Here is an 18064-nt window from a genome sequence, read left to right on the forward strand (position 1 = left end):
TTTCTTAAATTCTGAGATTGTCTATATTTATTAGGTTGTCTACAATTCTCTGGCTGTCTATATTTTTGAAAATGTCTTTATTTCTGTGGTCTCTATTATTCCTGTAGTTCTCTTCAATTCTGCGGTTGTCTATATTTCTGAAGTTGTATTTAATTCTATGAATGTCTTTACATTTCTCAGTCTTTCTCTATTCCTGCATGAACCTATATTTCTGTGATTGTGTTCAATTATATGGTTATCTACGTATTTTTTTATCATTTATTATTCTTTACGATTGTCTTGTTTTTGTGTTTGTCCTTATTTCTGCACTAATGTTTGATTCTGTGAATTTCTATTTTTTTGTTATCTTAATTATTTTAAAAATTTCTTTATTTTTAGATATATTTCTGCATTTTAGTTTATTTTCAACGGTACATATATATTTCTCAAATCGGTAATTTTGGCACTTATGGCCGCCCATAGTCTAGTAGAATCCCCGTCTAGTAGCGCTAGCGGTTTCTGTTTTGTATTGTGCAAGAATCAACTTCCGAGTTTCCGAATTTCCGCCCCGGTTTTAATCCTGTCTATACTAGTGCCAGTAAGTTATAGACATTGCATTGAATGTGATTTTGGCATTTTTCACGAGGAATTCATCGTTCGTGCTTAGAGTGTTGAGCTGTGAGTTTGAAGGAGAATTTTAGTTGTGACAATATTGAATATGTATGAGTCAATGACGGATTGAGTCAGAGTGGGTGCGACTGGCGAATACAGTCAAAGCCAAAGCGCTGCGAGGGCCGAGGCTGGCGAGGCGGCCGGTGCAGTGATGATGCTCAGCTTGGACTAACCAAGCCAAGGGAACTCCCGCCCTACGCGGGCGGGAGCCCAGGCCAGGGGCCGATTGCACGAAAGGGTCTTTGCAAGGACCATCTTTCGTGTCGCCCATCTTTTATGATGAGCCATGTAAAACGCATTTTAAATAAATCATCTGCAAACATATTTCATTCATCCGTTAAAATAAACAAATTATTTGTTTATAAAATGGTGTGATATATCATGAAATTGTATAAAATTTGATTAAAAGCAAGCTAACGAATCTTATTCTTTATCATAAATTTCAGAAACACCCTGCTTATAGCGTATCATAAAATATGGGCGACATGAAAGACGGTCCTTGGAAAGACCCTTTCGTGCAATTGGCCCCAGGACCTTACCGTGTAATCGAGTGGCAGTTTCCTGACTTCTGGCAGTAGAGGCGCACGGCCAATATGGGAGACTCTCCAATAAGGGAGACAATCTCCCATATTTGAGACTTGCTTTGCAAAAGAACAAAAGAAACAACACCAACAAAAGCATGATTTTTTCCACCCAAACTTTTGTCCCACTGAGGTCAGAAGCCCATTTGTTTTGTGTGTCGATGACAACAAAAATCCTCATAAAAACAAAAGTAGACGGTGAATTTTTAAAGTAGACGGTGAAAAGGGGTAATATTTCATGAGGAATCTGCTTATCACATTTTTATCTGCCGCCAAGGTAATCCTTTTTAAGCAAATGTAAACAAAGAAAATTGGTCTCCCAAACTGGAGACTGTCTCTGAAATTGGATACCCAAATTCTTTATAAAAGTCTCTGATATTGGAGATAATCTCTCTCATGGGAGACAGTCTCCAATATTGGCCGTGCGCCTCTACTGTCTGGGCACAAACTGGAACCTAAAAAACCCCGAAAAGTTCTCTCCTACCCAGTCTCGATCGGCCATTTTTGTTATGAATCGTAACAAAATGGCCGATCGAGACTGGGGTGGAAGGAGAGAACTTTTCGTTTTTTGAGGTTCCAGTTTGTGCCCAGATGTCAGGAAAATGCCACTCGTTAGACTTTCATCCATATAATCATGATAATCGTGGTAAGTGCTTCATTTCTGTTTTAACTATTTATTCGGAGAATTATTTTGACCATACTTCACGCTAGTCAGGTGAGTATTGTCAATTACACGGTAAGGTCCTGGGCTCCCGCCCGCTACGCGGGTGGGAGTTCCCTGGATTAAGCTTGGACATACTGCAGGTGAGTAAGTCGAGGTCTACTGTACCGACGCTGATGCAGTGTCAATAATTATCCAGCGTAAATGAATTCTTTTTGTAATGCAGATCTATAAATAATCTGCTCTGGCAGATAATCGCAAATCATTTTAATATCAGTGATCTGCTCACTGCGATCATCTGCCAGAGCTCGAGCGGATTTCGTCAAGTACCGGAAGTAGGCTACGCCTAACGCGTATTGTCAATTGATCTAGATCTAGGCATAACTTGTTAATTTTTTATTTGTGGACGCGACCAATCGCAAGTCTATTGTTATTCCCTTAATCAATCATTTGTTTTGTAATTGTAAATTTGTGATTGTTGAACTGCTTCTGGGAACAAGGCATGTTAACTTAGTTATTTGCAACAAATCATCTATTTTGATTTGCAATTGATTACAAATATTTTCTTGCAACACCCCGTAGATTGTCTTGTTTCATGGTCTGACAAGTGGCTGCTGTTCCACCCAGATACATTTTGTGAGCATACAATTGGAAAAAAAAAATGATGAATTTAATAATCACAAGTAAAGTAAACAAGTAAAAATTTTAGACTGGTAGTGGTATGATGGTGGGCCCCAAGTCTGCCCACCTAACAATTTGAGTTAAGATTTAACATGAATTTCTTTTTATTTCACAAATTTATTTATTTTGGTCAATAGTGTTCCTTACATTATTAAAAGTGTACCAAATTTCTCATTAAAAAATGAAAGAAAATATTAGATTTTCTTGAAAAAACCTCGGGCAGTCATTTTCAGATTGAAAAAAAAATGGTACCCCATGTCTGTGCATTCATTCACTTTGCACACGATTCGGGGATTTTGATTACAAAGGCTGCATTTTGAGGCCGTCACATGAAATGCCCTGAATTCATTATTTTCCACCATTTTGAGTCAGATTTTTTAATGAGTACCTGCCTATGTATTGCATGTGTAAAGTTCGTGCCCGTTGTGTATCTTCTTTTACTAGAATCGCGCAGATACGCGGGTGCGCCGACTTGGGAGACCGCACAGACATGGGGGAACTGACCATATCATAGTTGATACAAAGCATAATAGTTTTTAGCCAGCGCTTTCAGTCAAATAAACAAAGGAGGCTCCTAGAGAGTAAAAATCATTTAACGTAGGCGTACTCTCCACGGTACATGTGGGTTTATAGAATGGATGAGAAAATCCCTGCAGTCTGATTGGTTGAGAGCTATGCAAGAATTTTTACTGGGCTGCATGAACGATATCCCGATAATCAAAACGATATCCACTGTTAACAAGCTATCGGCAGAAAAAGTCATTGTGATGTCATCGCGCATGTACTGTTACGCTTGTTTACGTCAAGGCAGAATGAATCAAAGGATGCAAAATGATCTGTAAGTACAAATACGGTACCCTAATTGTCATAGGGAGTAAAACTGCCCGCACGCTCGTTAGTTGAGAAGTACAGACATATGACATAATGACTGTTAGATTTACTGCCCTGGGCTGGCTGTGCACAGCCAAATCTCCACTGCAGGCCCAGACAGGCGCTGGCGCGGCCCGGGCATATACACACAGCTATTGGAGGTAAGAGGCTGCCTCAAGATCTTGTCAATGCAAAGCTGTAAATCTATATCTGCCATTTTGGGTATAATAATGCCTTTGTGCCAACATATTATCCAGTTAAGCCCATACGTATTTATGTTGTCCAGGGTTATCAAAGTGTCTGCATTACATTTTGGAATTTTCATGCATCCAGTAAATAAATCATACGTCCGGTAAAAAAAATCATGCGTCTGGTAAATTATATCATGCGTCTGGTAAATTGAATTTACCGGACGCATGAAATTATCATGCATCCGGTAAATCATTAATTTTTGTGGTTTATTTAATAAATTTATTCCATTCTATAAAACAGATGATGCATGGGTTTCTTTCGTGGGTCAGTGGAACTGTGTGCATGCGGTAACTTTGGTATTATGGTCTAAACCCACGAGGCTTCCTACTGACCCACTCTAACCCATGCATCATTTGTATAAAATGGGATGGAATCCCTGGCGAGTAAGCATACGTTAGTAAATGATTTTTGTCTCACCTGCGAAGCAAAGTGAGACTATAGGCGCCGCTTTTCCGACGGCGGCGGCGGCGTCAACATCAAATCTTAACCTGAGGTTAAAGTTTTGAAATGACGTCATAACTTAGAAAGTATATGGACCTGGTTAATAAAACTTGGCCATAAGGTTAATCAAGTATTACTGAACATCCTATTAGAGTTTCATGTCACATGACCAAGGTCAAAGGTCATTTAGGGTCAATAAACTTAGACCATGTTGGAGGAATCAACATCGAAATCTTAACCCGAGGTTAAGTTTTTGAAATGTCATCATAACTTAGAAAATATATGGACCTAGTTCATGAAACTTGGACATAAGGTTAATCAAGTATCACTGAACATCCTACATGAGGTTCATGTCACATGACCAAGGTCAAAGGTCATTTAGGGTCAATGAACTTTGGCCAAATTGGGGATATCTGTTGATTTCCCCTCATAACTTTGAAAGTTTATGGATCTGATTCATGAAACTTAGACATAATAGTAATCAAGCATCACTGAAAATTTTGTGCAAGTTTCAGGTCTCATGATTAAGGTCAAAGGTCATTTAGGGTCAATGAACTTTGGCCGAATCGGGGGTATCTGTTGAATTACCATCATAACTTTGAAAGTTTATTGGTCTAGTTCATTAAACTTGGACATTAGAGTAATCAAGTATCACTGAACATCCTGTGCGCATTTCAGGTCACATGGCCAAGGTCAAAGGTCAATGAACTTTGGCCGAATTGGGTGTATCTGTTGAATTACCATCATAACTTTGAAAGTTTATGGATCTGATTCATGAAACTTGTACATAAGAGTAATCAAGTATCACTGAACATCCTGTTCGAGTTTCAGGTCACATGATCAAGGTCAAAGGTCATGTAAGGTCAATGAACTTTGGCCATGTTGGGGTTTTTTGTTGAATAACCATCATATCTCTGTAAGTTTATTGGTCTAGTTCATAAAAAGTGGACATAAGAGTAACCATGTATCACTGAACATCTTGTGCGAGTTAGAGTAGTATTCAAAGTCAGCACTGCTGCTATATTGAACCGCGTGATGCAGGTGAGACGGCCAGAGGCATTCCACTTGTTACTCTCTAGGAGCCTCCTAGCTAAATCACATGGAGAACTTTTTATTCCTACATTTTATGCAAAGCATTGATAAGACCTCATTTTTGATAAATGCTCATACCATATGGAGTCAACTCCATATTAAAGAAATATTTCCAAGCACTAGAAAATGTACAAACAAGAGCTACTAAAGTGGTCCCTGAGCGCACTGGTCAGCATATCATAAATTCTACAAGAATTAATGCTCGGGCACTTTGTTCAATAATTGCTGCTTTTATACTTTTTAATTGTCATAGAGTTCTTTAAGGGGGAGGTGTTTGCCCCTCAACTTTTTTAATTTTGTGCAGCAACCTTTGGGGAAGGGTTTTTGTCTGTGTCTTCTCATAGAATGACTAAAAAATGTCATGAAATTTCAATGCATGATTGAAAGTTATACATTGTGACAAGTTACATTGCTGGAGTTATCAAGTTCAGATGCCATACAACTTGAATCCTTTCATGGAACAATACTTGGATTCCTAGATGTAGGATTCAGATCTAAGTTAAAAGTCTAATTGGAGACAAGAAAAGTAAGAACATTGAATTGAACCAAGACTGAACAGGAGCAGGGGAAATTTAAGCACTTTCCATTTTCACAAGAAAAATCATCAATTCTAGACAGTGAATCACACTACAATGCTGACAAATTTTGTGATGATTTCCTTTCAGGTACAATAAAGAATTTGACAGGATGAGTTCTGTTGAAAGCCTGTCACCACACTGGACGAATGAAAGACTCACCAAGAAGAAGGCCCTCCTATGTAACAAGATAGTAAGCATCCCATTCATAACTTTAAATATCTAATCTATGTCTGTCTCTCTCTCTCTCTCCCAGGGCTGATGCATTAGAGCGACGTGGTGACCACCCCCTATTATTTTAGCCGGGGTAAAAATAGAAAATTTGGGGGGAGGAGAAGAGGGAGAAAATGAAAGAAAGAATATGTAAAGAAAGAGGTCTTGATTGTTTAACTCTATTATACCCCTTTAAAAAATTAACACAATTTTTTAATTATCTTGACACCCCCCTTCCCAAATCATAACATTAGTTATAGAAGATAGGGGTCATGATTCATTTTTCAAATCTGATATTGCCAAGTTAATTCATTTTTAGTGTTAGACATTATCAGATAAAAGGGAGAGATGGTCAATAAAGGTATTTTTTCATCGTTGATGATGTGGAAAGTATGCCATGATTATGATTAGCCTATAATTTCTAATAAACATTTTTGATACTTTGAAGTTAGTATGGTGGATTTTGAAAAGTCAGAGAAGTGATTTATCCATGTTAAATGGAGAAATGAAATATAAATGGATGAGTATATTTTTCTCAATTATAGCTACATGTACAGCATTGCACAAGTATGTGCTTAATGTTATTAATAATTTTGGGTGTTTTTTCCAAACTTGTTGTACTCTTTGCAGAAGAATCCATATTGCATGTCTTTGAAGACCTTTCCTACCAACAAACATCAACGGCTTACCAGACAACCTGGTGTTAACTTCAAGACAAGGTAGGAACATGTGATAGTAGAACAACGAAAAATCAAGGAAGTGTGTCTTCTCCCCAGTGTAACTTTACCCTTATCTCATGTTTTTCTTTCTTTTCTATTGAAAAATATATGATAACACATCGTTGGCTTGAATGCTGTATGGTACTCATCACCTTTTCGTAATCTCCTCAAGATAAGAAGTGTTTCAATAAGTACATGGATTCAGTGGTGAACCATGAGCCGGAGGAGACAAAGCATTGGAGGAATACAGCATTGTTCACAAACAATACAGTGCCCTCTAATCATTGTCTCCTCTGGGTCACGGTCCGCCAATGCATGGATTACATGCAGAACATGGTTATAGGTGTTATTCATAGCATACTTTGCTGTTTCTCTGTATCTTGAATGGTAAACACTTGAATACGGAATTCATTAGAAAGAGATAAATGAACTGGACAAATATGCTATATTATTGCTGATCCTGAATATAAGTCCTTTTGCTTGAGCTAATCATTGCATATTTTGAAGTGGTAGCTTTTCATTAAATTTTGATTTTATCATTCATTTTCAGCATTATTCATATTTATGTGATTTTTTTTATTTTAAGTATGAAAATGAATAGAAAAGAAACAACTGTGGCCAATTTGAGGAGAAACAGACAAATCTTGACCAATAAAAGATGTGGTCTCTAATCTGTTTTCTGCTGAATCCTGTAGTTTCCATAGACTTTGTTTGTGGACTACCTCAATCCACGAAGCAACAGATTCATTTTCAGATTAAGAAGTTTAAGATTAACACTTTCTTAATGTTTGTTAAATTATTTAGACATTTGCTCCAAAATTCCCACTTGTAGTATGGAAATTGCCAGATTTATCTTATGCACATTTACGTATCTTATTTGTCATTGTTTTGTATGCAGGAGTGGTGTGGTGTTCAATCCAATCACGCCCTTGGAGATTTTACGAGGGACATTGCAGAAACGAATTAATAAAGATATCCATTGTATATTCCAGTATTATGCTCAGGTTGGTATGATGTTCTTATTCCATTAGCAAAATATTGTGTCTTGGGGTAACCTTTAATATTCAATTATCTTAAAAGCACCTATGGAGAGGTCGCAGGTCATCCGTAAATACAACTTACATACTGCTTTATGAAACACAACCCGGAACCAATTTTTTATTTCTTCCAAATGTATAGTTTTCTCTTTTTGTTTAGGAATAAATGTAGGCCTTTAAAGGTACTGTACTTGTAAGTGATTCCTTTCTCTAACAATACTATAATTGAATGGAATCTGATAATTTTTTAGTCACTTTCAGGCATTGTTGTCTGGTGGGATGATATCAAATATGCTTTCATAAAGAAATGCACTATGTGTTATGTATGTCTATGACTTTACTCATTAAATTAAAGCAACATTTTTTAATTTTTTTTTTTCAAAGTATTTCTACATGGCTGTTGAAAACATGAGAGAGAACTATGGAGCCGACAGCGTGACTGAAGAACACGTTCTCACCGTCTTCAGGAATAGCTTGGAGGCTGTAAGTTGGCTAATTTAAGCTGAACCAAATTCTGATTCTCTCAGTATTTTCATTTCACTAAGGGAATAATAAACCAAACAATCAGTGAATAGAAAATAGAATGAATAATGACAAAATAGTTCTCTTGGTTTTAAATGAAAGAAGGGAGAAGAAGAATGGATTGAATGCTCCATATGTCATCCAGAATTTTGCTTCACTTTGGTTGTTCATCACCTAGAGTGGAGTAAACTTGTTTGAATAGACATCTGGTGATTTCAAGTTTGGTGTTGGTGTTGGGTTGGTGTTGGTGTTGATGTTGGAAACACAATTTAGATTGCCATTCCTCACTCCAAACCGAATCAGTGTCTATGAATATGATCCAAATCACATAATAATTCAACACCTAGTGAGATTCATCCCAGAATATCTTCAGTATAGATTTGATGACATGCTGGTGAAAAAAATGGACTCGACGGCAACATCAAAACGTCCTCACTAAACTTGAAATCACCTGTTAAAAATTATGTAGTGTTCTGTATATTTCACCCATCGATTCATTTTCACTGGGCCAAGAATGCCTGACGCAAACTAAGGAATGTCTGTAATGGGACAGCTAAATTGGCTGAGCCGGGAGATGAAGCCATGTTGCTGGCATTTCCATTTGGTCCGAGTTGGCTCGGTCTTTTGGTGCCTGATTGAGGCTGCTGGTCAAGAAATACATATGAATTATACAGTGTCAAAGACTTTACTTGTTTAAGAACTAAATTTCCTTAAAGTCAACCAAGTGGTATTATAATAGTAAGGTTACTGTTCAGGAGATCTCAATTGCTTGAATTAATTTTCCTGTAGTGGAACAATATTGTTGCATTCTAGATTGATGTGCACTGCATTAAACAACTATCGCTATTCGCTCCTCACCTGGAAATGGCGCGCTAACTCCAGTTGAATCGCAAGTTGCAAACAAACGAGACAAAATGGCTATGCCCATGATACATAACGTTATGACTCTGGCCTAATTTTCAATGTTTTTCACACCCCAAAAAATATTTCGGCAAATTACCACCCAGTCCCCAAGATAGCACCTATAAAGTTTTTATTTAAAGTTATGAACTGTAACCAATTGCTTTTTATTATCATTTTCATACTTTGCAGGCAAAGGATCTCTTCCAACCATCTGGTAAGCATACAGGCAAAGATCGACATGAAGATAATTCTCACAAGATCAATGTTAAGATGCATCTTGATAAGATGAATCTTACATCGGATGCTGTACTTAGAAGGAATGATGATGATGATTGCGATGAACCAGAAAGAAAGGTCAGTACTTCAAATAAAAATTAGTATTTACCGATCATCAGTTTGTGTTTATTGACTAAACTACTCAATATTGATTAATTGTAATTTGCAACTTATTATGCCCTGAACTTGTTTGCCCATGACAGAATGAATAATTGTTAATCTGGATTTTTATTTTATCGTTACAACATGTGTTGTACTTCTAATTTGGACAACAGTTCAATATATCCATGCATTTCACAATAATTTGTATCAAATAAGATATTCTTATCTGTTTAGTATTTTGAATTCTACATGCTGTATTTATGCAGAAGTAACCCTTTTTGCTTCAGTGTTGTGTTGATTTGTTAACTTGTGCACTTTGGGTCTTGTTTGGGATGGTAAGGGTTCATTTTTTTGGTTTGATACATGATGGAAGATGTATTAGTTTGTATTATATTCTTGTTTTCTGTTGAACAGAGATCCAAGCATAACCAAGATAACGGCTCTACATTCTCGCTAAGACCACCTCCAAGAATACAGACCAGAAAGGTATGTCAAAAGGCAACTATTGATGTTTTTGTTAATATTAGAAATAGTAAAGCAAGTAAAGAGGAGAGCAAACAAAAGAATGAAATAAAAGGAATTTTTTTTAATGGAAAAGGATGAAAAATGACATAAGTTTGAATATATATATATATATATATAAAATCTCTGCAATTATGGACATAATTATGCAAGAGGAATTGTGGCAAAAAAAAATCATTTATTTGAAAAGATGATTATCATCTCAACATCTCCACCATCATCACTGTCATCATCATCATCTACATTATCATCAATAAAAGATAGAGAAAATGTAGACAGACATAGGTGCTTATGATCATCCGAAAGCTTTAATTTTGTACATTATGGACAAAAAGTCCTAATTCATTAATGATGTTCATAACTTTAGGGGCCAGAAAGGTTTTTTTTTTTTATATAAACTGCTCATGGCTAATTGCTTGGCTTTTCACTCCATCTGAAAAAATCTCTCATTTGAATTCTAGTTTTCACAAGTAATAAAAAAAGAATTGTGAAAAGTTATTACAGTTATAGTACGTCATAACTGGATTCATGTCGCCATTTCAAATTTATTTTACAGAGGAAAGGACGCCCTCCTGCACATCATCGTGACTACACTGACGTGATAACAACATCATCCAGTAATTACAAAGGTAGCAAGGTCAAAGTGGAACCGGTCAAGAAAGAAGGACCAAAGTGGGATCCATCGAGACTAGTCCCGGAAACCATGTTTGTCATGGGTGCCAAGGCTAACAAGTAAGTCCCTTGCTCTAGAACATTGCCATGTTAGTCTTCTTCTTCAGGGATGGGGGTGGTATTTAGTATTTACATTCTGTGTTCAGAGCTGGGTTTTTTTTTATTATAAAGATATCAAATATTTAGGCTATATATTTACTTTTGATTTCTTTTGAATAGTTTTCATGGTTGAAAATTTGAGTGACAGTAATCGTAATGAATGATGATAAGTGATGATGCTTGTTGGTACTGGCTGCTTGTATTTTTGAAGTGAGGAAAGGAATGGAAATTGAACTATTATATTATTTGTGCATATCTTCATACACACACAGCCAACGTTCATCATCAACATTAAGAGGTTTGTGGGCTGACAACTCTTTCTAGGACATACAAGAGACCACAGGCAGGGAGCAAGAATTGTTAAACTTTAAATGAAATATTTGACTGAACCGTGAATCCCAAGCACAGGGAAGAATATGGATTCATGAATTTAACTATAGTGAGAACTCTGGAAAACTGTAGTGTTTGACGAGATTTGTAATAACTTTTAAAGAGAAACACTGATTAATGCATGGTGTTTTCAACCAATCTATCATAATTAACCCAAATACATGACAGTGCAATAAGGGTGCCACTAATGAACATGTTACGAAACACATATATAAATATATTTTCAGAGTTTCAAGGTAAAGTTGACAGAGACTTCAACAATTTCAAGCAGGCTTCATGATTTTTATTCAATAATTTTTGCCCTTATCAGAGCTCTTGGTCTAGGCGCTACAAGAGGACGGTTGTATATCAAACACCCGGAACTGTTTAAGGTAAGACTTTTTTTTCCTCTTTCAAATCATTCAATAATCACAATACTAAATGAGTGGTCAGTTGTTATACAACAGGCTTAGATTTGGTAACAGTTGGCATATTGGCAGAAGGGAGCTCTCAAGTGGTTCCTTAGTGGTAATACAGTTGTAATGTTTTTTTTTTTGGGGGGGTATGTTTAATATTTAACACATGTAATTAAAGGAGCATTAGTACTAAAAGAGTTCAAAATGCATGATTTGATGTACTCTTGGTTGGAATTTTGTGATTTCATTAAATTCACTGTAATTAACATGAAAATAATGAGGGAATTTTACAATTTTCAAGGTTACTCCCCTTGCCCCCTATTGTTGAGGGTAGTGGATGATATTATAGACCAATGAAATGACAGGGCCTGTCTTACAGGCAGAGTTACAATGTAGACTCTAATTCCGATCATTTCTTTAGCCATCGACTCCTCAAATCAATGATAATTGCCTACCTGCCAAGTGTTTTCTTTGAATTGGGACAGTCAAGGTGAAAGAGAGAGCCACTTCAACCACAGTGTCCCTTTTTTAGGTGGAATTCCCTCAGTACTACATGTGATATATAGGGTACTGTGGAATTTCCCTACTTCAAGGTTGGCAGATTTGCAAATTTTGTGAAAGTGACCTTCATATGAATAATTTAAACTAAAGTGGGACATGCTGTCCAGCTGTGAAGTTATACAAACTTGAAAAAAAGAATGTATACTTGTAGCCACTGTATCCCCCCCCCCCCCTCTCCACCTCTTCCAGTCAGAAATTATCAGGAAAAAACAGCACTCAAACTGAATTTATCGATGAGGAAGTTGTCTTATTTTCACTGACCTTTCAATATAGTATGCTGGGGACCAAGAGGATAAACTATGGCTGTACGACAATCACTTGATGCCTGCCACAGGAGGAAAAGCTTACATTCTTCTGCTTGATGATGTTCTACACTTGGCAGAGACGGAGGAGTACAAGTGAGTCAAATACAGCAAAAAAAAATCTGTTTAGATAAAAAATTTTGTGGTGCAAGTCTGAAATGCTCTTGAATTTGTTCGCCCTATTTAAAAATGTTTATGCATCATATTGATGTCATTTTGGGTTATTGAGAATTTAACCTTGTGCGTATGTAGGTATGGTATATTTGCATTGATTCATCAGATCAAGACATACACATAGTGCAAAGAAAATGATTTTATTTCATGGGTACTTCCATCTTCAATGCTAAATTTTTGTGTTGTAAAATAAGCAATAATTCTCAAAAGTTGATTAGGTAATAGCCTCCAAGTCTAGTCTTCATCAGTTGACTTTCCACAAGTCAAATAATTACGTATTAATGTTGAATCAACTATTAGGTTGACTTTGCGTTGGGTCAACTGTTTATTGAATTGCATCATCTACACGATTCATACATTTTCTTTTCTCTTCTTTCTTTGTCCACTGACTCTCATTTCCTTGTTCCTTCATCCTCTGTACTACCTCAAATCTCCAATAGGGAATGTGGAAGCCTGGCTGTTGAGGAACTCCAGGCGTTCAAAGTGACACCCACGATCCTCCAGAAGATGAAACGACACATGGAAACTCATCGTACCGATGGTGATGGAAGTAACAATAGCAGTGATAATAATGAATGACATTTTTCATAAGTTAGCTATACGATTGCACTGTATCATGTTACAGTTAAACTTGCCTTAGTTATATCTGTTGGGACCGGGAAATGAATTCAGACTTTGAATAGAATCAAATCAACCTTAAAGTGTTGAAATCAATAGAATATAATAAAAGTGAATGTGAGCATTTTTTTTTTCTCAACTTTTTCAAGTTGGACTTGGGCAAAGTCGACTATATATAAGTATTGAGATCATTAGAAATACTATGAAAATATGTTAAAACATCCCAAGCATTGGGGTTTATGTTTAAGCACTTCATATAGCAGTCATTCTCAGTGTTGTGCGAAACTCCATATATGGTTTATTTTATGACAAATCCCTGGTTATCAACTAATTCTTTCAATTGTCATCTCCCCCCCCCCATTTTTTGTCTTGCCTGCATAACTGAGCGAGTCTGTAGCATTTTAAGGACTTGATTTTCGATGCTGTTGTACTCATGAGCAAACTCCCATCACTCCCATAATTCTGAGTGAGTGGTCATAATTGTGAGTTATGGAGCAACCATCACTGGCACAGCAATCAATCACTGAACCAAATATATGGCTTATTTGGCATGCATCAAGAACAACTGAACAAAACAACACAACTTGCTCACATGCTCACTATTTCTCACAACTTTCCCTCACAGTACTTGTATTGGACTGTTGTCCTGCATTCATCATCAAGAGCAATCAATCGGCTTATTTACACATAATAATATAGGGCAAAATACAGTTTATAAATCAATCAGAACTTTGAAAATTTAGGGATAGTTCATGAAATGTGGGGACCTAGGGGTAATCAAGTATCACTGATCATCTTGTACAGATCTTCGGTCACATGATCAAGGTCAAATGTTATTTAGGGTCAATGAACATAGTTTTTTATTATCATATGAACAGTGTTTTTTTTTTTTACAATTCTATAGTCATTTTCAAAGTCAGCACTGCTGCTATATTGAATTGCGTAATGCAGGCAAGACAGCCAGAGGCATTCCACTTGTTTTTTTTAGAAGAGGAAAGAAATTGCATTTCCCATAGCAGTGCACAGTAAAAATATCCCCCCCCCCATAGGAAAATCTTATATTAACCATATATTTAGCTCTGAATGGAAAAGATTTAGATTCTTTCCTCCAATTTCAGAATGGTGGGTTAAAAAAAACATGCTCCTTTAATCATATATATAGTATATTGAGAATAAAAACCTGTAGTTGTATGTAAATAGGAACATATATTGTGCAATCTTAATTGTGTTATTTGCTGATATGGCACTATTTCTTAGCACAAATGACATTCCATGACCATCCTTGTATTAGTTTTTATTTTTGTACATGTATTTTAAAAAAATGCTGTTGTGCCAGTTACTATTAACACAGGTTTCTGTTGAACAATGGAATATTAACTCAAGCCTAACTTCACAAATGGGATTTAAACCAGAATAGGGCACAAAACCTCAAAAAGTGCTCTATAATTCAGGTAAATACATATTATATGATCCAAAATATATTTGGATCATATTCTGTATGTGTGCGCACTGAAAAAGAATTTGGCTGGGGTTCAAACCAGAAAAGTTTAAACCTTTACAACTTTGGACTGTAGATATTAAACTGGAATGAGGGTTGGAGATAATTATGACTTTAACATATACATGTTGGGAATCTCAATCCTTTATCCAATGTAAGGTAGTCTTTCATATATATTTTTCTTTTGTTATTTATTTGATATATGTACATGTACCTGGCATCTTTAATTTCTGAGAGAAGTATTGCATTTTTTTTTTCATGTTATACTCATTGAGGCTAATTTCCAATATTTTAATAGGGATTATCATATTTTTTCTCAGCAGCAATTTAAATTGATAAAAAGAGTCTGATTTTCAGTTAACTACTTCATTGGGTTTGTTCGATTGGATGGATTAATATAAATAATTACTCTGCAAAAATTTGATAGAGTAAATTTCAGCTTTACCAATCAAAGTCGGTTATGTAATTGAAAATCTTGATAATTATGATTTTGATGAGAAGGCATACTATAAATACTTTGTGAATATTTCACGTCAAAGAAAAAATGTTTGCATAATAGTTCACAAGTTCTCATTGCTATTTGTTTACTCCATCTCTGCATTATTACATAACCTTACGCTGGAAGTTTATGTGATTTCTTGTCATTTCGGGAGGGGGGGGGGTGTGAAGTGACACTCTGATAGGATGCTATATAAAGAAGAATTGGCTGATACAATAAAAATGGCTAATACAGAATTCATCATATATAGATTTTTTTTGTTCATCAAAAGTTTTATGAAGCATTCATGAATCATTTAATTTACAAATGTAAATCAAATTTTAGTAAGCACAAAAATAACCACTTAAAATTGTCTTTAACAAAGTCATTTTATTGTACATAAAATAAGTATAAGAGTACAAATGTAAGATATTGATATTACATGTATTTACAAATGGTAGAAAGGTTAACATTTTTATTGTACATGGAACTATGACAGAGTAATTGGAATAAATATCATTTGCTGAAACGATAGATCCCTTATGTGTATTTTGTAGAACACTTTTTTCAATACATGATTATACATGTATTTTAAAAATACAGATACATGTATATCCAGATTTTAATCATTTTTTAAAACTAAGAATTATGTTCAACAATACAGGGCAGAGGACGTGGAACATCAGGTTCATACAATGAAAGTGGAGGGGCACCCATTGTTTAGCAGACAAAAAGTGCCCCGCCACTTTCTTTGTGCCTGATGTTCCGCCACCTCTAATACAGGGTAATATTGCCATCACGTAGGATCTGCAAGACCCTGCATAGGTACTTGGAGTTATCTCGAGTCTGGACTACAATTTTGTCGAGTCTACGAGGTTGGCATATAAAGATAACATTAAGCAGAGAAAAATGCATAAAAGTCATAATTTCATTTCGCGGTAGTATACATGTAAGTTTCTGGAGATGTAACATAAAGAACAGATTCCTTAAAAAAAAGTGAATCCTCTTTCTTGTAAGGCTCAGATTCAGAATTATCTCTGGTACTTTCTCTTTTGCGTAAATCCATGTTATCAAAGAGCAAAATACCACAAGATCGAGTCATTATTTAACCCTATCTAGGCCGGGGTATTTTTGGAGTTCATATGGGGGGGGCCTCCCAGGCTCCCCCTTGAGATCTCGGCCGTCGACCGCGCGATCGCGCCGAAAATTGGCATGCAGGTTGTCTGTGATATAATCTACAAAATGGTATAGTAATTTATTTCATGCGAATTGTTATTAAAGGTCAAGTCCACCCCAGAAAAATGTTAATTTGAATATATAGAGAAAAATCAAACTAGCAAAGTGCTGGAGATTTCATCAAAATCGGATGTAAACTAAGAAAGTTATGACATTTTAATGTTTTGCTTATTTTGCACAAAACAGTGATATGCACAACTCAAATGAGAAAGTTGGTGATGTCCCTCACTATTTCTTTAGTTTTTATTGTTTGAATAATACAATATTTCATTTTAATAAATTTGACAACGTCAGCCACTATGACTGATTAACCTAGACGTAAAATGTTTCATAGGTAATGGTTACTTACCAGCTTGGCGTTTACCAGCAAAATGCTGTCCTGCCGAGTTCCTACCGGAGTTACCACAAAACAATAAGGACCAACTTGACCGAATCATATAGTATTAAACAATACTCATTCCTCATGTTCAGGGTGGAATCAATTGTCGTTTCACTTGACAATGAGGATAAAAATAGAATATTCCCTATTTCATATAATAAAATACAAAAGAAATAGTGAGTGGATGATGTCATCAGTCTCCTCATTTGCATATCTACCAGGATGTGCATATCACTGTTTTGTGAAATTAAGCAAAATTCTAAAATGTCATAACTTATTTTAATCCAATTTTGATGAAATTTTCAGTGTTATGCTTGTTTGATTTTTCTCTTTTTATTAAAATCAACTTTTTGTTGGGGTGGACTTGTCCTTTAAGTAATTATGCTAATTTATTCGTAATTAGTTTGCGAAATCGTATTTTTTCCTCTAACTCCCTGAATAAAGTTCCCAAATGTTCTAATTTTTGGCATAGAAACTCTATGTGGTGTTATTAGCAAGTTTACATGAAAACAATTGTGATATCAGATCAATTTCTTATGTATTATATTGGGTTTTTTGGCAATTTCTTATGTACCGTAAGGGCACTAGTATTCAACCCGGCATAATTCAAAGATTTTGACATATTCCCAGAAATATGGAATCCATCTTAATTTCATATCTTTGTTATTTCCAGGGTAATCTGTTGTCGGTATTTTCTTTATCAATCTGTCGCCTGTATGCTCGGAGGATCGAATTTTGCGTCAATGGCCTTTTGCACTGAATGGCACTAGTATTCAACCTAGTGAGGATAGATGGCAAATCTCAAAAGGGTTTATATTGTTAAATTAGATCTAGATCTATGTAAGTCTCTGGCTTTGATTAATTCCCTGTTTGGTCTCATCTCAAATGGTCTAGTCCCTAGTCGGATGGGACAAGGGAAGATTGAGAGACAGGACCATCTTTCATCGCTAGGTTGAATACTAGTGCTGACAGATTGAATACTAGTGCTAAAACCGTCGCCGTATAATTCGATTGCCCGCGCACACAGTCGACTGGTTGACGAAAAAAATAACGGAAAGAATAACCAGCATTCGCTCTTGGAAATAAGACGGGTCTGAAATTCAGGTAAATTCTATATTTCTATATATTTGAGGAAACTCTCCAAACGGGTTGAATACTAGTGCC

The 18064-nt window shown here is 35.9% G+C and overlaps 1 protein-coding gene across 3 annotated transcripts; it reads left to right on the plus strand.

Annotated features, from left to right (window-relative positions):
• Window positions 1-495: 495 nt before the first annotated feature.
• LOC121408696 (deoxynucleotidyltransferase terminal-interacting protein 1-like) lies at window positions 496-14007 on the plus strand. Of its 3 annotated transcripts, none has more exons than XM_041600245.1 (11): window positions 496-577; window positions 5895-5997; window positions 6648-6736; window positions 7635-7740; window positions 8158-8256; window positions 9388-9552; window positions 9991-10062; window positions 10655-10830; window positions 11570-11630; window positions 12489-12613; window positions 13132-14007. In XM_041600245.1, exons 2-11 carry the CDS (start codon window positions 5917-5919, stop codon window positions 13268-13270), a joined length of 1113 nt encoding a protein of 370 aa, XP_041456179.1. In that variant the 5' UTR covers window positions 496-577; window positions 5895-5916; the 3' UTR covers window positions 13271-14007. The 3 variants fall into 3 exon arrangements, with proteins under 3 accessions (XP_041456179.1, XP_041456181.1, XP_041456178.1); XM_041600247.1 differs by having other exon boundaries at window positions 571-657; XM_041600244.1 differs by lacking the exon at window positions 496-577 and adding an exon at window positions 3189-3412.
• The last annotated feature ends 4057 nt before the right edge of the window (window positions 14008-18064 follow it).

Source organism: Lytechinus variegatus, chromosome 2 (genome assembly GCF_018143015.1).
Source record: "Lytechinus variegatus isolate NC3 chromosome 2, Lvar_3.0, whole genome shotgun sequence".
Lineage (NCBI taxonomy): Eukaryota > Metazoa > Echinodermata > Echinoidea > Temnopleuroida > Toxopneustidae > Lytechinus > Lytechinus variegatus.

Excerpts from the sequence above, each read along its gene's own strand:
- LOC121408696 (XM_041600244.1), top strand. The coding sequence starts at position 3,213 with ATGAGAAAATCCCTGCAGTCTGATTGGTTGAGAGCTATGCAAGAATTT. Across the intron at positions 6,737-7,634 it reads GGTGTTAACTTCAAGACAAG|GAGTGGTGTGGTGTTCAATC; the intron begins GTAGGAACATGT and ends TTTTGTATGCAG. Across the intron at positions 8,257-9,387 it reads TCAGGAATAGCTTGGAGGCT|GCAAAGGATCTCTTCCAACC; the intron begins GTAAGTTGGCTA and ends CATACTTTGCAG.